General features: G+C 43.3%; 1 protein-coding gene across 4 annotated transcripts in view; it reads left to right on the top strand.

The window, feature by feature from the left end:
* Positions 1-11,935: 11,935 nt before the first annotated feature.
* The window catches only part of Cfap300 (cilia and flagella associated protein 300), a 28,389-nt gene continuing 17,902 nt past the window's right edge, over positions 11,936-22,422 (top strand). The window contains exons 1-2 of one of the 4 annotated variants that reach the window (XM_052751813.1): positions 11,936-12,140; positions 12,251-12,380. In XM_052751813.1, coding sequence (XP_052607773.1) covers positions 12,031-12,140; positions 12,251-12,380 — 240 coding nt within the window. In that variant the 5' untranslated portion in view covers positions 11,936-12,030. The remainder of the gene's footprint in view (positions 12,141-12,250; positions 12,381-22,422) is intronic. The other 3 variants (XM_052751821.1, XM_052751830.1, XM_052751839.1) reach the window with 3 other exon arrangements.

Here is a 22,422-nt window from a genome sequence, read left to right as displayed (position 1 = left end):
TTACATTGTAACTGTAATTCTTACTTGATAACTGTTTTTGTTGTATATAATTTTACTATGTTAAAGTTAAAACCTTTTTTAATTAGACAAAAAGGGGGAAATACTGTGGAATAATCCTTTTGTACACTGTGAAGATGTGTTGCTGTCATTGTTAATAAAGAGCTGGCTGGCCAATAGCTAGGCAAGAAGAAGTTAGGCAGGAGAGCAAAACTGAGAGAAGGCTGGGAATGAGAGGGGCAGGGTCACCAGCCAGATGAAGAGGAAGCAGGAGGTGAAGAGGCACACACACGCCAAGTAGCTGCGATGATCCGCCTCTAATCCCAGAACTGAAGGCAGAAATGGGGTTTCCAGAACAAGCTGGATGCCCAGACTCACCTGGGTCAGATGAGAGACCCTGCCTTAATATACACGCACAGTGGAGCATAGTTGAGGAAGAAACGCAGCTCAACCCGTGGCCTCCACACTAACACCCGTGCATACACACACACACTGATAGTGCTTTCAGTTTGGAGCAGTTGGGAAGAAAACTGCCCACCAAGGTCATTCAGTATCAGTCATTGGATAGTGTCTTCTGAAGAAAACAGTGTTAGCTTTTCATTGCGTCCACATGAGCAACTTTTCTCTTCATATAGTTCACAGAGTGGGGCCTTACCCAAGAAACTTTGCTAACTCAATGAAGATTTTTCTCCCATTTTTTTTTACAAAAGTTTCATGATTTTAGATTTTGCATCTAAGTCTAGTACATTTTGGTTTTGTGTATGACACAGTATGATTAAAAATTATCTATATTTATTCACATTTAATCATTCCATTTGTTCAAAAAAGCAATCTTTTTGCAATTGAACTGCCTACCACTTACATTTAAATCTATGGTCCAGGGTTGGGGATTTAGCTCAGTGGTAGAGCACTTGCCTTGCAAGGGCAAGGGCCTTGGGCTCTGTCCTCAGCTCCAGAAAAAAAAAAATCTATGGTCCAGTAAGACACTTTGAGCAGAGATGTGACAAGCTCCTTTAAACAAAGTCATGTACCTGTAATAAGGAGAACTGATTATAATAAAACAAAAGTAGGAGAGAAATGCCAGCACTCAGGAGGCTGAGGCAGGGGGATTGCTGAGAATTCAAGGTAAGCCTGGGCCCTAATAGTGGTGGTGGTGGTGGTAGTGAGAGTATTGCTCAGCTGATGACGGCACTTGCCACCAAGCCTGACCTGAGTTCGATCCCTAGGACCCATTCAGCACAAGGGAAACCAATTCCCACAGTTGTCCTCTGACCTCCACATGTAAGTGTGCGCACATACACACACACACACACACACACACACACACACACACACACACACACACACACACTGTATAACAAAATATTTCCCAAAAGAAAACAAAAAGAAGAGATACAATGTAGATTTGTAGTCCAGGTGAGAAATGATAGAAGGCTGGACAGGTGGTAAGCAGAGTAATGATGCAATTTTGTTTTAATTGGCATTTCCCTGGTGACTGAAGGTGTTAGCTCTCTTTTGTGCTGTTTTCTTCCATTTATCCTCTAGGGGGAGTATCCATTCAAACCACTAAGCCACTCAACTTTCTTTTAGACACTAGCATCTAGTATTCACTGGACAGTGTAAAACAAGGGAGCAACAAGATCTGGTGTGGCTTTGTGGTTTAAGGTCTGATGACAGTGATCACTGATGTGGCGCTCCCAACCATTTTACATCTTCAGTGATCAATCTATTCTAATCATGTGTCCTATTTCAGATAGCTTACTTCTCTGATCCTGTGGGGGATTTTAAACAGTGGCAAGATCTTTTAACAAGTGTATACACCTGCTCTGAGCAGAGGGATGACGATGAAATCAATGCAGAATGAGAGCTCAGTTAGGAGCTCGTCCTCCAAGTGGGAAACACCTGACAGGAAAGGGCACAGACTAGGAATATTCTAGAAACCGTTTATAGAAATTGCACAAAGAAAAATAGGAATCTAGGGTATTTTGTTTTGTTTTATGTACTTACTTAATTTCTTTAAGTTACATTTTTGTTTTGTGTGCCTGAGTGTGGACATGTATGGTTATCAGGGCATCAGGAACCTGCTAAGCTATCTCATCAGCCATATAGATACATTTATGGAGACAGCTTATTGCTGGGTAGCTCTGGTTGGCCTAGCATTCCCTATGTAGATCAGGCTGGCCTTAAACTTGTGGTAATCCTCTTGCCTCTGCCTCCCAAATGCCATAATTACAGGTTTGGGACACCACACCCAGCTTTTTGTTGTTGTATTATTGTATTTGAGGCCAATCTCCTCCTGTAGCCCAGACTGAATGCACATCAGTCTCCTGCCTCTGTCTCCTGAGTACTAGGATGATAAGTGTGAGCCATGCTATGCTAGCTTTTGGGGTGTTTTGGTTTGGTTTTGAGACGTGGTCCTGCTGCACAGCCCAGGCTCCCCTATTTCCTGTATTTTGGACTCAAACTGCAGAGCACATGGAGAACTGGAAAAGCGGTGGAGAAACAAGAGGGAGACAGTTAATGTTGACCACATGAAAGCAAGTGCTGGCTACACACCAATGTCCCATGCTAAGAAGGCGTTGTAGATGAGAGGTGGAAGTCCCAGATTTTAAAAATTAGCCTATGGATGGTTTCTTAGTTATTTTTCTATTACTGTGAAGAGACCCCCATGATCAAGGCAACTTAAAAAAAATGGTTTTGGGGACTCAGTTTCAGAGGGTGAGTCCATGATCATCATTGTGGAAGCATGGCAGCAAGCCAACAGGCATGGCACTAGAGCAGCTTACATCCCAACCCACAGGCACAAGGAAGAGAGTGCGGACTGGGAAACCTCACTCTCTAGCCCCAGGTTCTACTTTACTGTTCTTGATGGCAGAGGGGCATGTGCAGGACAGTGTGTTCAAAGGAGGGTATCAGGGAATGAGTCTCTACAGAAGTGATATATTCAGGCCAGAGACAGAAACAGACATCAGCACAGTGAAAACAGGGCATGTGGCGGCTCAAGCCAGAGAGCAAATACTAATCCTGCATTCATCCCACAAGTCCATGTGCTGCTCCTCTATGCCAGACATCTTAAGTGCTCAGACTCCATCACTGAGCCAAAACAGAAGGAAAGTCTCTACCCCAGAGCTCTCGGGCCGGGAAATGAAAGGAGTCAGTGTTATCAGAGTTTAGAGAACAAGCGAAACAGTGTGTGACTCTAGATGGGGTGAAGAGGTAGGCAGAGGCCAGAGGACTACTGTCCTGGCATAATTTCAGGATTCTAATATATGGGCCAGCTGGCTGTGAAAGTTCATTCCTATTATCCCATCACTCAGGATACTGAGGCAGGGGAATTGCCATGAGTTCAAAGCCAGTCTGGGCTACATAGCAAGATCCTATCTCAAAAAACAAACCAACAAATAAACAGAAACACAACAGTGCATGATCAGATGGTTTGGGCTGCTGTTGATGTTTATTTGTTTTGAGAGCAGGAGAATGTTCTGGGGACTTAAATCATGGCCTCATGCCTGCTAAACATATACTGTACTCAAACAATGAGCCACACCCAAGCCCCCAAATATTTGTTTAAGTGATTACTCCCACTATCATGTATGTGCCAGTTCCTTTCTGTCTTTTCAGCTTTTAGAAGACCACTCTGCAGCTAATCACAGCCCAGCACATGAAGTTTCTGTACAAATAATAAAATGACTAGCATTTGAGTGCCTACTGTGTGCTGAGACTGGTCTAAGTGTGCCCCATGCATCAACTCATGAATCCTCAAAACATACCATCCTGCTTAGCTGGCTGAATTAGAGGCAATGGATTTATTTAGGTCATAGGAGCCCAGATACACCCAAGAATCTTAAGAAATCTGTGTGGACAGAAGGGGACAGGGAAGCGACAGACAAGGAAACCAGCAATAAAACTCCAAGTACAGCTTTATATGCCTTAGCATCTTCGCCACAACAAGGATTTAAAGTGACATTGACAGTGAGCTAGGGGCTAGGAAATGCATAGACCTGAAAACGCTATTGATTCTATAGCCAAAAGGATGAGCAAACACGCGTGACTGCCTCTAGGACCCACATGGGCTTGTTTGGCAAAACCATTTCAAATATTTCAAAGCATAACAGTCTCTCAAACACATCAGCAAAGGCCCTTCCCTTTCTGGAAATATATATATAATCATTTAAAAATCTCAAGAATTTGTTATCTGGGATCTGCAAAGAGACTTGTCTGGTTGGCTTCTCCCAACCTGCCCGGCAGTGACGTGACGTTGAACACAAATGGAAAAGACACCTGTGGCCTGAAGCAGCTGCACCTCCGTGACTGGGAAGCTCGATAAATATCACCATACAAGAGGCCCTAGGGAACAGCTGCCACCTGAGCACCAGAGTGTGGCCACAGTTCCAAGTAAGAAAACAACACCTGGTGTTTTAGAGGGTGAAAAAGGTGGTAGGGGTACTTGTCAGTGCTGACGTGATGGGGCTCTAACCAAAGTCAGCTCAACCCACAACACTGTGGTCCAGCGCTGGGGGTCTGGCTTAGTTGGTGCAGCGCTTGTCTAGCCAGCACAGCATGCACCAGGTTTGGTGGTTTGTGTTTGTAAGCCCAGCACTCAGGAGGTGGAGGCAGGAGGATCAGGAATTGAAGGTCATCCTCACTTATACAATGAATTCAAGGCAAGCCTGGGCTACATGAGACCTTGTCAGAGCAAACAAAAACAAAAAACAAAACCAAAAAACAAACAAAAAAACACTAAACCAGACATTGTAAACCAGCTAATTGGTATTGATCTGGCTCTAATGACTGTCCTCTACGTGTTTAAATGCTCAGTCCCCAGGGTTGGCACTGTTGGGTAGTTGAGACCCTTTAAGAAGCAGGGTTCAACAGGAAGTACATAGGCCCTGGGAGGCCTGCCCTCAAAGTGGGTTGTGGAACCCAGGTCTCCATTTTCTGCTTCCTGGATGAGATGGTAAATAGCTCACTCCACCACAGGCCTCATCGACAGTTCCAAGCCTTGGAACCACTTGCTCTGAAATCACAACCAACAAGAGCCCAAGTCACCCTGTTCTCGGTCAGTTGGCTGAGGTTTCTTTTTCTTTTTCTTTTTTTCCTTTTATTGAAAATGATTTATTTCCTCACATAATATATCCAACTTATGGTTCCCCTCCCTCTGCTCCTCCCAGTTCTTCCCCACCTCCCCCCACTTTCTGTATCTCAGTAAAAAACAAACAGGTGTCTATGGAGTGGTAATAATATAAGATAGATAAGATAATAAGATAAAACAAAAACTAATATATTGAAATTGGACAAAACAAACAGAAGAATAAAGCCCAAGAGTGGGCACAGAAACAGAGACCCTCTTGTTCACACACTCAGGAATCCCACAAAACACTCAACTGAAAGCCACGACATATATGCAAAGGACCTATGGGTAAACAGAAAGGATATATGTAGCATGAATCTTAGAGAGTCTTATTAATAAAATCAGACCCGAGGCCAGTTATTGGGGTGAACACTGGAAGATCAGAGAGACAGAACAAGCCACAGCTATCTCACCTCGCCGGATCCTCAACTGGTCTCTTCTCCTCAGACTGGAGGCCTCTGTGTCCTCATCCCAATGGCTCTCAGCTGAACTGCTGCTAGAAGCCTGAATGCTTAACCAGCCAAAATGCCTAACTAGGCAAATGCTTCTAGTTTCTGGTCCTCACGCCTTATATATCTTTCTGCTTTCTACCACCACTCCCTGGGATTAAAGGCTGCTTTCTGGGATTAAAGGCGTGAGTCACCGTGCCTGGCTGTTTCCAATGCGGCCTTGAACTCACAGAGATCCAGAGGGATTTCTGTCTCTGGAATGCTAGGATTAAAGGCGTGAGTGCCACCATTTTCTAGCCTCTGTATCTAGTGGCTGTCTGTTCTCTAACCCCAGATAAGTTTATTAAGGTACACAATATTTTGGGGAACATAATACCACCACAGATATATTTTAAATTTATAATATAAAATATATTTTTAATATTTAAATTTTTTTAAAATTTATTATATATATGATTAATTTTTTTTTATTTTAAAAAAGGAAGAGCTCTGACAGGACATTATGATACAAGGAACCTCCGAAGACGTCATTGAGTTCATATTCCACTGACCATCTACTGCTGGGCATGCAGCCTTCTCTTAGAGTAGTCTGTTTCTCCAGACTACTTGGAGGAAACTAAATTTTCATTTGCAAGTGGTTATCAATTGCATCTGGGTTAGGGATGGGGGAGTGTGTCCACTTCTCCTTTCAGCTCTAGGACCTCACTGGTGCAGGCCTGTGCATGCTGCCTCAGTCTCTGTGAGTTCATACGTGAGTCTATTCCATTGATTTAGATGACCTTGTTTCCTTGGTGTCCTCCATCCCCTCTGGCTCTTACACTCTTTCTGCCTCCTCTTCTGCAGCATTCCCTGAGCTCTGAGGGGAGGGATTTGATGGGGACATCCCACTTAGAGCTGAGTGTTCCAAGGTCTCTCACTGTCTGCATAACGTCTGACTATGGATCTCTGTATTTGTTCCATCTGCTGAAGGAGGAAGCTTCTCTAGTGATAGCTGATCGAGGTACTGATCTTTGAGTATTAGCTGAGTATTGACAGCAAGACAAAGCTAGCTGGAATGCTTTCCCCTGGGCACTCCCAAAGAATTCCTGGATTAACTACAGATTTATAAATTTATCCATGATGAAAGCGTAACGACCAAGAGTCACCTTCTCACGGGTATGGTACCCATATCTGTAACCCCAACACTTGAGAGGTAGAGTAGGAAGAGTCACCTTCTCACTGGGTATGGTACCCATACCTGTAACCCCAACACTTGAGAGGTAGAGCAGGAAGAGTCACCTTCTCACTGGGTATGGTACCCATACCTGTAACCCCAACACTTAAGAGGTAGAGCAGGAAGATCCCGAGTTTAATTGTGAATTCAAGACCACCCTGAGAGACATGACATCCTGTCTCAAAAAACAAAACAAACAAACAAAAAACTCTAAACAAATTATGGCCTGGGATGGGATGTGGCTTAGTACTTAGCGGGTAGTTCAACTAGCGTGTACAAATGACCAATCCCTAGGACCATATAAAACTTAGCAAGCAGGCTTGCTCCTATAACCTCAGGACTCAGGGTGTGGATGGAGGATCAGAAACTCAAACATCCTCAGCTACTACACAACTGAATCCCAGGCTAGCCTGGGAGACAAGAGACCCTGCCTCAAAGGAGAAAAGAAAAGTCACCTGGGCAGGCAAAGGCCCTTGCTGCCAACCCTGACTCCCACATGGTGAAGGAGAGAACTGATTTCCTAAAGTTGCCCTCTGACTTTCACTCATCACAAGCTCGATAGCTCTCCCTTCCCTCCTCCCTCTCGCAAAATAAATAATGTTTTTTAAAAGTCACTTTCTCTCCCATTAAACCCTTACTTCCACTGGCCAGTTTCGCTGAGGCTAGACCCCCGGCTTGGGTCTTAAGCTGTCTTCTGCATCTAGGACAATGGTATAGGCCCTTGCCCTGCCTTAGCCACACACCCCTGGCCCAGGCCCCTCTTAAGTGCTGAAAATTTATATAATTAGGAAATTGGGTACCTTGCTTTATATCATTTTGTAAACTATGTAAAACAAATGTAAACCAAAAGCTGGGTTCTGCAATTTAATCTAATTTTTATAGAAACCAAACAAAGGCCACCATACACTGTTATACCCAGTAGGAAGTTGAAGGAGCTGCTTTGCTTGACAGCCCTACCAAACGTAAAACTAACGTGAAAGCCAGCCAGCATTGCTGTCATGGAAGAGACAGGTTCCAGTCCCTGCTTGTTTACCTCTTCCAGGGGCCCTGACTCCTCCCAGGAAATTTCTCTTCCAGAAACTGAAAACAGTGAGGTTCAGCCCCAACCTTTACCCGAAGATGCATTCCATCGCGAACGGGCTGCTGCTGCTGCACTAAATAAAACCTAATGGACAAGAATGTGGATGTTCAGCTCATGCTGTGGCAGACACCAAGCTCTATCAGAAAGCATGCACGCACACACACACACACAGCTCTCATGAGTAAACCAACTTAAAAACTGTTGGGTCACCATCACAATCAGTCAGGTAGAGAGGCAGGCAGATTTTTAGGCTGAACCCTAAAATCAGTGATTTCACTATGAGGCCTATAAAGTAATTTATACTTAAAGCATTACTTACAGAGTTAATATGAAAAATTTAAAAGTCTGGGCCAGGAGATGGCTCAGAGGTAAAGGCCTCTGCTGAACAAGCCTGGACACCTGAGTTTAATCTCTGAAGGAGAGAACTGACTTCATAAAGTCGTCCTCTGACCTCCATATGCATGCTGTGGATACACATAAATATACAAACACTATGATGACAAAATTTTAACTATAAAAATACACAATTTAGCTGGGCATAGTGATGCATGCTTTTAATCCCAGAACTTGGGAGGAGGCATTGACAGGCAGATCTCTGTGAGTTTGAGGTCAGCCTAGTCTACAGAGCAAGTTTCAGGCTAGCCAGGGCTACACAGTGAGTCTCAAAAAAAAAAAAAAATATATATATATATATATATATATATACATATAATTTATTAAAAGTTAAATGTATTTTGTAAGTTAAACATATAAACTGTTATTTATTTTGGCTTTTGTCTAAAGGCAAGGTGTCATGGGGTCTCAAGCATGCCCCCAGTTCTCTGAGCACCCAAACATAACCTTGAACTTCTAATCCTCCTGCCTTTACCTTCTAAGCACTGGTATCACAGGCATGGGCCACCACTCCCAGCCTTTTGTTGCTGTTTGAAAAGGGGTCTCACTCTAAGTGGCCCTGGCTGGACTTCACTTCCTGTATAGATCCCACTAACCTGGATATCTCAGTGATCCTTTTGCCTTCAATTCCCAAGTGATGGGATTTCAGGACCGCATCACCTGCCCTTCAAAATGTATCTCACACCATGCCATACCCAAAAACCCATATAAGGGCAGAAAAGGAGCCTGGCATTGTGCTTCATGCCTATAATTCCAGCAATCTGAGAGGTCAAGACAAGAGGATTGTCCCAAGTCTGATGCTAGCCTGAGCTACATTGTGACTTCAAGGCCAGCCAGGGCTACATAAACAAGACCCTGTTTCAAAACAGCCTCTTCCGTAAGCCATGGAGAGCAAGTCAGTAAGCAGCATCCCTCTATGGCCTTCAAATCAGCTCCTGCCTTCAGGTTTCTGCCCTGTGTGAGTTCCTGTCCTGACTCTTCAATAGTGAACAGTGATATGGAAGTGTAAGCCAAATAAACTCTTTCCTCCCCAACTTGCTTTTTGGTCATGGTGTTTCGTTGCAGCAACAAAAACCCTAACTAAGACAGTCTGAACCAGGAGTGGGTTATTGCTGTGACAGACCTGACCATGTTCTTTGGGGGAGGATTGTGGAAGGACTTTGGAACTTTGTGCAAGAAAAGCCATTGAGTGTTCAGCACCTGGTAAGCTGTTCTGTAGGAGCTTGGAAGATAAGAATGTTGAGAGCAAAGCAGAGATAGAGGCCTGGCCTGTGAAGTTTCAGAGAGAAGTTTAAAGGCCCTACCAAAGCCATTTATTGTTTTGAATTAAGATTCTTTGGTTCTTGCTATCTGGGGTTGAAAAGAATCACCTGCAATTAATGAGAGACCAGAATTACTAAAGTAAAACCTTTGCTTTGCTGAAATACTGGATACTGGTTGGCTAAAGCTGAGAAATTAGTGGTGATTAAGAAGAGCCCAGCATTGTTGAGGTGAAATCTTCTGGGAAATGTTTGCTCAGGGTCAGCACACACAAGCTGTATTCCAGAAGCGGCCAAGGTTGTACCTTGTGCTGGCAGTTGAAGTTGGTAATGTAAGAATCACTCTGGTGGTACTGGTTTTGAAGGTGTGAAGGGGTCATGGAGAGCAGCTGAGGCTTGGCCCTGTGGGAGGACAGGAAAGGCCATTGGTGGAAGTGCAGCCCAGTTGCAGCAGAAGACCCAGCATTTTAGAGATGGTGGTACCATGGGATGACACAAAGAACAGCAGCATCAGTGGAGTGGAGCCAGAAAACAGGCTGTATGTGATGGGGAGGGCAGAGCCAGAGAAGTGACCAAACCCTGGGAGGAGCACAGAAGAATGCCAATGAATCCTCCACACTGGAGGCTGAGTTATCTACACTTTGGGAGTATGGTTTTGCTTTGATTTGATTGTTGCTGTTCCCTGGTTCTTCCCTCTTGAAATAAGAAAGTAATTTATTTTTTATTTTACTGGAGCTGAGAGACTTAGAATTTTAAAAGACTTTGGATTTTAAAAAAGATTGGCTATTTTAAAAAGACTGAACTTTTAATGTGTTTGAATTTGTAAGGGCTGTGGGATTTTATAAGTTATTTATATTTTTAATGAGAGATTTTGAGGATGAATGAGAAAGGAAAGGTTGTGGCTTAGCAGTGATGTGTTTGTGTGTCAAACTGACAAGGGGACAGTTATGCTGGACAATTTTATGTCAACTTGACACAAGCTAAAGTCATCTGAGAGGAGGGAACTTCAATTAAGAAAACACCTCTATAAGATCCTGGTTGTAGTCATGCCTTTAAGGCACTTTCTTAATTAGTAATTGATGGGGGAGGGCCCAGCCCATTGTGGGTGAGGCCATCTCTGGGCTGTGGTCCTGGGTTCTATAAGAAAGCAGCTGAGCCAGCCATGAGGAGCAAGCCAGTAAGCAGCACCCCTCCATGGCCTCTGCATCAGTTCCTTCCTCCAGGTTCCTGCCCTGTTTGAGTTCCTGTCCTGACTTCCTTTGATAATGAACAGCAATATGCAAGTGTAAGCCAAATAAACCCTTTCCTCCCCAACTTGTCTCTTGGTCATGGTGTTTCAATGCAGCAATAGAAACCCTAACTAAGACAGTCTGTACTTATACCTTATAATAAAACTTCCTGTTTCCTTCACAAAGACTTATGAGGGGCTAGAGAGATAGTTCAGCAGTTAAGAGCTCTTTCTGTTCTTACATGGGACAGGGATTCCCAGCACCCACATGGAAGCTCACAACTGTAACTCCAGTCCCAGGGGATCTGATGCCCTCTTCTGGCTTCTGGGCACCAGGCTCCCACGTAGTACAAAGACATGTATACAGGCCAATACATACACACACACACACACACACACACACACACACACACACACACACACACAAAGTAAAACAAACACAATATTCATAAACTTTTGAATGGCAGGAAGACTGAAAGAAAAAAAGAACCTATATAAGAATGTTCACAACTGCATTCCTAACAGCCTCAAATTGTAATAATAACCCAAAAGGATAAACTGTGGCATAATAATAGATGGTACACAAAGCAACACCAGAAACAATAAGCCTCCCCACCTCCTTCCCTCTCTATCTACCATCTATCTCCCTCTCTCTGTCTGTCTTCTTGGTTCTTAAGGACCAAGAGGAAGGAAAGGAAATCAGTAAAGGTATAAAATCCCCCTTCTAAATCCTATCTAGCTCCTAGACAAAAACTGAAAGCTGGCTCCTGAGAGCAATTTCAACAGGTAAACATAGGTTCATTACTGAGTAGTGTGTTGTGGTGTTCTTTTTTTAGCCCTGAAACGTAACTTCAAAAGGAAAAGCATCAGTCACAGAAAAGCAGAATGTTCTCCTAAGCAGTCCCTTTGTCTTTCAAATCAAACCAACCTAATTAGACTTTTTCTTCCTGCAAAGCGTCTTTACACTTAGGAAACCGTCAGCTTGAAACTGTAGTCTCTGATATTAGGTCACTGGCCAGTGCAGAGTAACTAAGAGTTCCCGTCAACACAAAGCGCCCGGGAACTTTTCTCCATGTTTTTTTTTTTTTCCTTCATTCTCGGTCTTGGTGGGAGTCCACAGAGGAAGATGAGCTGAGCCCAGAATCATTTCTCCTCGCCGCCCCCACCCTCCCCAACGACGCCACGCCCCCCGGCGGCGCCACGCCCCCTGAGTTTGGTGAGTCGCCTGCTGCTGTGTCTCTATGGAAACGGCTACTGCTTTCCCGGTGCCACAAGCAGAATGGCGGCTGGAGAGCCGGGTTATCTAGGCGGCTTCTACTTCAGATTCCTGCCTCAGAGAACCTTCTCGTCCCTGAGCACCCGGGAGATCACCAGCCGGCTCCGCCAGTGGTGAGGACCGGGGGAGGGAGGGCGGCCAGCGGCGGGCTCGGCTCCGGTGGGCTCCGGTGGGCTCCGGTGGGCTCCGCACTCTGCTCCCACTGACTCTCCCCCTCTGCCAGGTCCATGCTGGGCAGAATCCAGGCGCAGGCGTTCAGCTTTGACCAGACGTTCCAGCCCTACCAGAAGGATGATTTTGTCATGGTTGGTATGGGGAGGTCTCTTCTGATCTTGTTGGGAGCACTCCATGACGTACGTGTTCTTGGAGTATTAAAAAGTGCAAGTTGGGTTTTCTTTTGTTTTGTTTCTTACGGGGCTTTTTGAGACAGTGTCTCATTCTGTAGTGGTCTGGCCTGGCACTCACCGGGATCCTCTTGCCTATGCCTCCCAAGTGCCATCACGACCACCTTGCAAATCGTATCTCTTACCCACCTTTGGGATTCTACCTTCGGTAACTTTATAATTCTGTAATGTTTTTAGACAGTCTCACTGTGTAATTCATGATGGCTTTGAACCCATGTCAGTCATCCTGCCTCAGCATCTCCTGTGCTGGAATACGGAGATGTGTTACCGATTCTGACTGAAAATCGTGAGGGGTATTTTTTTTTTAACAAGCACATCTTATTTTTAAATACTATTGCCCAGCTTTATCCCTGACTTTATTAGGCTTAATACTTTGAAATACTTCCAAATACTTTGAAAATCACATCTTCCTGAGAAGTGGGCCTCAAGCTCCAACACAGTGCCCAAACAGGACTTCCTCCCAAAGGTTTCAAACAATGGCCTGCTTGGAAAAAGCCTTTAGCTAGAGAGGAACTCTTTGAAGAAGGCAAAGTTCATTCAAAGGTGTGAGTCTTAAAACTCAGCACTACTGTTTTCAATGTTGTCTCTTGCCCAACAAAAGAGAAAGTATTGTTAGGTGTGTGAAGTGACCTTCATTCTTTGCCATTGTCGTCTGAGCATTGGCTTTAGTTATGGTTGGCATGTAATCTATTCACTCTTGACACTTTTTGAAGACCTACTGTGTGCCAGGAACTTCTCAATAGCTAGAGATAGAAATGAGTCAAAAGATAATCCAGGTCCTTACCAAGAATGCCAGCAAATAACAGGTCATCTTCCAAACTGCCAAGAGTGAAAAGAGAGTGTCTCTGAAGATCAGGAGTGGTTCACTCTAATGAAACCTGTAGAAGTGAATCCTTGCCTACTCCTGGCTCCAGCTGACCAGCTTCCCATAATCCTTGTCATGACTTTGATCTCTTCTAAAGACACCAGTCGTACTGAATTAGGGACCTATCCTATGCCAGGATAACATTAACATCTGCAATGACCCTCTTTTTGACAGCATTTTCTGAGATTGAAGGAAGGATATGAATTTTGAGCTAAATTGGTCCATTTCCCTTTACCTATCATATGGTTATAATGCCATTGTAGCATAATACTATTATTATGTCTTAGCTTATTTATGGTTAGATTTTGATAATTAACCAGTACTGGCCCTCAACTATTTTTTTTTTCTTATTCTTCTCTCATACAATACATCCTGACCACAGCCTCTCCTCCTCCAGTCCTCCCAGTCCTTCCCCCAACCCCCACTTCTCCTCTTCTCCAGATCCACTGCTCTTCTATTTCCCTTTGGAAACTAGCAGGCCTCCCGGGGATATCAACCGAACATGGCATAACAAGATGCAATAAGACTAGACACAAACCTTCATATCAAGGCTGGATGGAGGCAACCCAGTAGGAGGAAAAGGGTCCCAAGAGCAGGCAAGAAGAGTCAATCCCCCAATTCCCACTGTTAGGAGTCCCACAAGAACACCAAGCTACACAACTGTAACATATATGTAGAGGGCCTAGATCAGTCCCATTTAGGACATTCAATCTCTGTGAGCCCCTATGACCCATGAGCCCAGGTTAGTTGATTCTGTGGGTTTTCTTGTGGTATCCTCAACCTCTGGATCCTACACTGCTTCCTCCCCATCTTCCGCAGGTTTCCCTGAGCACCACCTAATGTTTAGCTGTGGCTCGCTGCATCTGCTCCCATTGACTGCTGGAGGAAGCCTCTCATGTCAGCTGGGCTAGACATCAATCTATGAATATAGCAGAATATTGTTAGGAATCATTTCGTTTACTTTTTTTTTGTCAGTAGTGTTTGGTCTACCCTAGGTCTCTGAGCCATCCAGCTTCCGGTTCCTGGCATCTAGGCATTGTTGAGTACTCATCTTTTTTTTTTTTTTTTTAAGATCAGAATTTTGAAATGCTGTAAACTTTTTTCTTTTTTTTATTTATTTTTGAGACAGGCTCTTACTGTGTGGCCCTGGCTGGCCTCAAACTCGAGAGATCTGCCTGTCCAAGTGCTGAGGCTAAAGGTTTGTGCCATCACACCTGGCTTTTTTCTTTGATACTTTTTTTGTTTTCATATATAACTTTTTGTTTCTTTTTAGAGACAGGGTTTCTTTGTGTAGCATGTCTGTCTAGAACTAACTCTGTAGACCATGCTGGCCTCAAACTCACCTGCCTCTGCCTCCCAAGTGCTAGGATAAAAGGCATGCACCCCACCACTATCCAGCTCATATGTAATTTTCAATATCCCTGTTTATCCAGTAAATATTTGTTTAATGCTTTCTTTATCCCATTTGGGAGTAAGATGAGACCTCACCCTGACTTGTAAGACACACACAATTTCAGTAAACCAGCCTCCATGGGATGCTGAAGTAGTTGTTCTAATAGATGCTATAGAAACTGTCCTGGGCAGAGGGAAGGGTCACCTGTTGGAAGGTGACAGGTCTACATTTCTTACTTTTTTTTCTTTTTGGTTGCTCAGTAGAGTTCTTCAACAGGTTCAATATTTATTCATAAAAGTCAACAGACTTCTTTCCATAATTCCAAGCATTTCTTCCTCATTTTGAAGTTCTGCTCATGCTAAGGATGTAGCTGAGGCGGCAGAACGCTAGTTCAGCATGCATCTCCAGCCCACATAGACCAGGCCCAGTGACACTGGGAAGGTGGAGGCAGGGGGATTCAATCTGTCCAAGGACAGCTTTGGCCCATCTCAAAAGCCAAAATAAGACTCGTAGTTAAAATATTGGGGATCCAGTGTGGTGGCACATGCCTTTAATTCCAGCACTCAGGAGGCAAAGGCAGGTGGATCTCTGAGTTCAAGGCCAGCCTGATCTACACAGTTCCAAGACAGCCAGAACTACACAGAGAGACGCTGTCTAAAATAAATAGATAAATAAATGAACAAACAAATGAATAAAATATTAGGGAGCTGAGGAAGTGGCTCATGGTAGAGTACTAGCTTAGCTAGCATACACGGAGACCTGAGTTCTATCCCTGGCACTAGAAAATATATATACAATTCTTTAAAGTATTTTTAAAGATTTATTTGTGGGGCTAGCGAGATGTCTCATCTGTTAAAGACTAAAGCTCACAACCAAAATGATAAGATTTACAGGTGTGTCTTTGTGTCTATGGCTCTGTGAGTGTATGCATATTGTGTATGCCTGTGCCCAGAGACCAGAAGAGGATATTGAGTCCCTTGAAGTTTGAGTTGAATGCTCTTGTGAACCATCTTACATGGGGGACTAGGCTCAGTATACCAGTCCGTACATTGAGCAGCAAGTGTTCTTAACCACTGAGCCATCTCTCCAGCCAGTTTTTACAAATTTATTATTATATGTGTAGAGGGCATATGTTCAGGTGGCACCTATGGAATCTGTCTCTCCGCAGCTATAGTTGCAGGAGGTTGTGAGCTGCCAGCTTGAGTGCAGGGAACCAAACCTAGGTCCTCCACTAGAGCAATGTGGATGCTTAACCACTGAGCCAGTTTTCATTTTACTACGTAGTCCAAGCGGGGCTTGACTACCAGGCCTGGCTCAAAAGTTATTTTTTTAATAAAGTAATTAAAACCATACATGGCCGGGCGGTGGTGGCGCACGCCTTTAATCCCAGCACTCGGGAGGCAGAGCCAGGCGGATCTCTGTGAGTTCGAGGCCAGCCTGGGCTACCAAGCAAGTTCCAGGAAAGGCGCAAAGCTACACAGAGAAACCCTGTCTCGAAAAAACCAAAAAAAAAAAAAAACCATACATGATAGCTTATGTGTAGATTTGCAGCACCCAGAGACTGAGGCAGAAAGTGTAAGTTCAAGACTAGCTTGAGCTACATTGTGAAACCCTATTTTCTTTCCTTTCTGTTTTTTTTTTTTTTTTTTGCTTGTTTGTACACAAGGTTTCTCTGTGTACCCCTGGTAGTCCCAGAACTTACTCTGTAGACGCAGCTATCCTTGAACTAAGAGATGTGCCTGATGAGGTTAAAGGTGTGTGGCGCCACATCAGGTGTGTGGCACCACATCAAGTGTGAAACCCTATTTTCAAAGAACAATTACTTAAAACATTGATGTGACAGTTGTGTGAAAGGCTGGTTGCTCTGTTCAGAGTCTGGAAATAGTAAAACAAAATTGGACAACACCTCCAGACAGTGTTTGGTTCTGCATTGGTGGTATTGTGATGAGCATGGTTGCCTTCTGGACAGTGTTTGGTGGGGTCCTCATTTTAGACTAACCCTAAAAATAACTCAGAGAAGGGCATAGAGAGATGGCTCAGTGGTTAAGAGCACTGAGTGCTCTTCCAGAGGATCCAGGTTCAATTCCCAGCACCCACATGGCAGCTCACAACTGTCTATAATTCCAGTTCCAGGGGACCCAACACCCATGGCAAAACACCAATGCACTTAAAATAAAAATAAATAAATTTTAAAAAATGACTCAGAGAAGTACTTATGAGGGAAGCATAAGGGCTAAGATACTGAGAGTAAGGAGAGACAAACATGTTGGACAAATCCCAGGTTCCTGATGTAGTTGACTGGAGTAGCTGATTACACTATTAAACACGTAAAAGATGGAGAGTAAATGCTGAAAATAAGCTTAGCGTTAGGCATGCTCAGTCACAGGATGCATCCAGGTGGCTGTCTTCTAGCTCGTTGGCTGTAAAGTCTCACTTAAGGGTCTCAAGAGAGCACTATCAGATCAACATATAGTGCTCCGAGCCTTACCCTAGTGACATGTGCCAGATAATGAGGAGTTTTCCATGTAAACAGTGACAAGCTTTCTGTTTTGCAGTTTGCCCAGAGGCCTGCACATGCTCCTGTGTACATCTCAGGAGCAGAACTTAGGCCTATGGCTGTATCCCACCAACCCTAGCAGACTTGGGTGAGCGCATGCCAGCCCTACAGGGTGTGTGTGTTCTTTCATGTTACCAAACAAGTTTATTTAATCTTTATGTGCATTTTGATATCAATGCTTATTACTGCAAACTAGTTTATGAGTTTTTAATTTATTAAAAGTATATAAATATAACTCGAATTGCTAAATTGGTCTTATAATAAAAAACCTGGACTCAGGTATTGGGGTAAATACTAAAAGATCAGAGAGACAAAGGAACAAGCCACAGTCACATCTTACCTCTAGGACTCCTCAGTCTGATAAGCTTTAGTTCCTGTCTCCTCATGCCTTATGTACCTTTCTCTGCCCAGCCTTGTTAGTGCTGGGATTAAAGACGTGTGACTCCCAAGCATTAGGATTAAAGGTGTGTGCCACCACTGCCTGGCTCTGTTTCTCTCCTAGACTGAGTCAATCTCACGTAGTCCAAGGTGGCTTTGAACTCACAGAGATCCACACGGATCTCTGCCTCCCAAGTGCTAGGATTAAAGGTGTGTGCCACCACTGCCTGGCATCTATGTTAATCTAGTTGCTTGTTCTGTCCTCTGATCTTCAGACAAATTTTATTAGGGTACACAATATATCACCACACATCAGTTTTCCTAAAGTTGACATACAGGAAGTCCTTCTGATGCCTTGATGTCAGTGCTATAACAAACTAACAAAACTGTTTACACATATACAGACCCTCTCTGTTCTTTCTGTTTTTAATACATTTTTGCAGATATAGTTATAATTTCAATTTTTAAAAAGTTGTTTTGACTTACTTAAGAGGCCTTTATATAAAGTATTTCGGGGGGCTAGAGACATGGCTTAGCATTAAGAGCACTTGCTTCAGTTCTCAGCACCCACATGGTGGCTCACAACAACCTGTAACTCCAGTTCCAGAGGATTCAGCGATCTCTTCTGGTCTTCACACGTAGGGTACATTCATACATGCACGCCCAAAATGCTCATATGCACAAATAAAAGCAAAATCTTTTTATGAAATCTATTTTAAAATAAAAATACATTTTGATTGGCTCTAGGTCAATTGCTGCAAGTCAGTTGGTCTGCTTCTGTTTATGACAGCTAAACAGGGTTATAAGTAGCACCCGGGTTCTGAGACAGGACTGGCCCTATACTCTTGATCCTCCTGCCTCCGTCTTCTAAATGCTGAAGATTATAAGCATGTGCCCCCATATCGGATTGACTTAATTTCTTTCATTTAAAAAAATTCTGTCATTATTTTATGTGTATGTGTTCATGTGCATGGGTGAGCTTGTACCACAGTGCACATGTGGAAGCTGAAAGACAACTTTGGTTCTTCTACATGGAACCTGGGGTTGGACGTGGATTGTAAGGCTTGTGCCCTGTTAGCCTCTGAACCGTCTTCACTGTCCCTTGATTTCATTTCTTTTCTTTTCTTTCTTTCTTTTTTGTTTGTTTGTTTGTTTGTTTTGTTTTTCGAGACAGGAATTCTCCATGTAGTTTTGGAGCTTGTCCTGGATCTCGCTCTGTAGCCCAGGCTGGCCTCGAACTCACAGAGATCTACCTGGCTCTGCCTCCAGAGTGCTGGGATTAAAGGCATGCACTATTGCCACCTGGCTTCTTTTGTTTCTTTAAAAGAAAGTTCATTAACCTTTTATTGACTTAAAGCTCTTCCAGCCAGTATGATGGTACACACATCTCACCCAACACTTGAAAGATAGAGGCAGGGGCCTCAGGAGTTAAAGGTTATCCTTGGGTATATAGTGAGTTACAAGTGTATTGCTGCATGGAGAGCCAGCCTCCAGGAAGCCCAGGGTATACAAAAAAAAAATCCATAAATGTGGTGAGGGCTAGACTTTTTCAATCTGAGAGCTAAGGAAGAAATGAAATACAGTCTTTCTGATTGTAACTTTCTCTTTTACTTCATCTTAAAAAAATCTTTTTCTGAAAATCTCTCTGTCTTCACACAGCTACATCTCTTTACACAGCTACATCTACTCTACACAGCTCCCTCTACACAGCTCTCTCACACAGATCTATCAGTTCTCTCTACACAGCTCTCTCACACAGATCTCTCACACAGATCTCTCTATCAGCTCTCTCTACACAGATCTCTTGTAGCCAGAAGTTTTCCTGGTCCTACCCGGCTCCCACAGTCCTGTAGTCCTGCAGCCGCTCAGACCCAAATGAACACACAGAGGCTTAATATTAATTAAAACTGCTTGGCCATTAGCTCAGGCTAACTACTGACTGGCTCTTACACTTAAACTCAGCCCATTTCTGTTCATCTATATGTCGCCACATTTTCCTTGGCTTTACCTGTGTGCCATTACATGCTGCTCCCTGGACAGCAGGCTGGCGTCTCCTCCTCAGTTCTGTTTTTCATTCCCAGAATTCTCCTTTTCTGCTTATTCCACCTATACTTCCTGTCTGGCTACTAGCCAATCAGCGTTTTATTTATCATCCAATCAGAGCAACACATTTACAGCATGCAGAATATCCCACAGCACCTCCCCTTTTTTGTCTAATCAAAAAGGAAGGGTTTAACTTTAACACAGTAAAATTACATATAACAAACAGTTATCAAGAAAGAATTACAATATCTAGTTACAGTTACAATATCTAGTCTATTTGTATTTTGTAAAATTAAAGAAAATATTCTATCTATCCTATATTTGTGAGTAAAGTTTCATATCCAATTTATCTTTTATCATAACCAAGGAAAATAATAACTATCTAGTCTTCAACTACATCAAAGACCTCAGAAGGATACAGTATTACCTAAGTAAACAGGAAGTACATTGTAAGCAACTTCCAAAAATCTAGAATGACAGAGACAGCTGTCTGCCTGGACAGACATCCCAAGTTCCTCTGTAATGTCCAGGTATCCATCTTCAGTCCACAGGCCTAGAGTCTCTCAGTCACTTCTCTCTGTATCCTGTAGAATGTCTGGCAATTTCTTCTGCAAAGCAGGAACCTGAAGGACCATCTCACCTTGCAAAGTTCAGTGGTCACCTTCCTATGGGTCATGCATGTCCAGTTTATACAACATTTTATCAAACAGTCCAGGCAAGAACCATTTCTTACCCAAATGGCTATTTTTGCCAAGAAGAAGATAAACTCCATATGGAGTGTCTTCGATGCCCATCCTTCTTTTTAAAGTAAATCAGTCCTGCCAGGAACAGACGTGTCTCATTGTCCAGAAAGTCTAAGTTTTTAAAACATTTTAAATGCCATATTCTGTAGGTCTTTGAAGTGTTCGAAGATTACCTACCTAATTGAAATATATCTATGTATACCTAGAAAACTTAACTAACATGACTGTAAGTTTTATTATCATAGATGACTAATTATTAATCTATTTCTTAATTATCCATTACAATTTAAATGAGTTATATGAACATAATACCTTAAACAAGAGTAGAAATATACATACAATATAACAAAATTAACTTTAAATTTGTATCAATTAACCAAAATCCATAGCAATGTAAAATATTTTAAGCAAGTTGTTGCTTTTTAAAAGTAGGTTCAGGGCTGGAGAGATGGCTCAGAGGTTAAGAGCACTGACTGCTCTTCCAGAGGTCCTGAGTTCAATTCCCAGCAACCACATGGTGGTTCACAACCATTTGTAATGAGATCTGGCGCCCTCTTCTGTGTACATAATAAATAAATAAATCTTAAAAAAATAAATAAAAAAGTAGATTCAATAATCTACCCTTTCATCCTATCATATCTATATCCTGTATTTCTATATCATATCCTCCTTTCTTCTTTTAGAAAGAGATTGACTATGACCAATAACAATTTGCAGCCAACAATCTAAACAAAGACAAACATCCATAATCCATTTTTTGTGAATGTGGGCATAGTGTTCTAGGCTATTTCCTACTGATGGGGGCACTGGTAGTCTTATGGGGCTCCTGAGAAAATTCAAGATAATAGTCAAGTCTTGGGAAGACCGTTGTTAATAGGTACCATCTGTTAAGGTTCAGGAGGTGGTCTTCCATCTGAATCTGCCTTATTGTGAATCTATTGCTTTAAACTGTAGCATGACTAGGACTGAAATGGCAGCTTTGGCTGCTGGCTCTGCCCACCTAAGCTTTCCAACATGGCAGTGGTATATTTACAGCCAGTTCTGGGAACCAAGCTGACCACCAACTCTGGGAAGCAGTGGGTCTATGCTTCCATTCCGCAGCGTCTAGTCCAGAAACTTTTTTTTTCTTTTCTTTTTTTTTTTTTTTTTTTGTCTGTACTAGCAAAGGCTAAATCCACCAGGCACCACACTGTGCAGCTTGGAGACACCTCTGTGTACTGTGGCAGGAATCCACAGCCATGCCGTGGGTCAAGCCCACACACCAGGTACCCACCATACTTTAGCTCCAGCCCACATGTTGCCTTGTCTTACTGCCCACATGAGACATGAAGGAGGAACCTGTTTTTGGCTCCGTTTAGAAGTGCTTATTAAATATTCTCAGGTTTCTGTTGGGCGCCATTGTAGCTGGAAGATTTCCTGTGTCCCAGCCTGCAGGTGGTCAGGACAAATCTCTCCCACTTGCATCCCCCAAGTAAACACACAGAGGCTTATATTAATTATAACTGCATGGCCATGGCTCAAGCCTTTAGCTAGCTAACTCTATGTCTTAAATTAGCCCATAACTATTAATCTATGTAACGCCACATGTTCCATGGCTTTCCCTGCGTCCCATTACATGTTGCTCCTTGGGCAGCTCACTGCTGTCTCTCCCCGCCTTCTTCCTGTCTCTCTCTCTGAATTTCCTGCCTGCCTCTAAGCTGCCTTGCCATAGGTCAAATGGCTTTATCAACCAATTAGAGCAACACATGTTCAAATCATACAGAAAGACATTCCCCCATCACTCTCTCTACACAGCTCTCTACAAAGCTCTCTCACACAGCCCATCTCTTCCACTACACATCTCTCTTCATTTCTCTTTTCACATATCTTGAAAAATCTTGTCATCAGGCCGGGCGGTGGTGGCGCACGCCTTTAATCCCAGCATTCGGGAGGCAGAGCCAGGCGGATCTCTGTGAGTTCGAGGCCAGCCTGGGCTACCAAGTGAGTTCCAGGACAGGCGCAAAGCTACACAG

The sequence above is a fragment of the Peromyscus californicus genome, unplaced genomic scaffold, assembly GCF_007827085.1.
Source record: "Peromyscus californicus insignis strain IS unplaced genomic scaffold, ASM782708v3 Scaffold_11__1_contigs__length_118956290, whole genome shotgun sequence".
Lineage (NCBI taxonomy): Eukaryota > Metazoa > Chordata > Mammalia > Rodentia > Cricetidae > Peromyscus > Peromyscus californicus.
The sequence above is the reverse complement of the archived record's forward strand: the minus strand, read 5'-3'. Positions and strand labels throughout refer to the sequence as shown.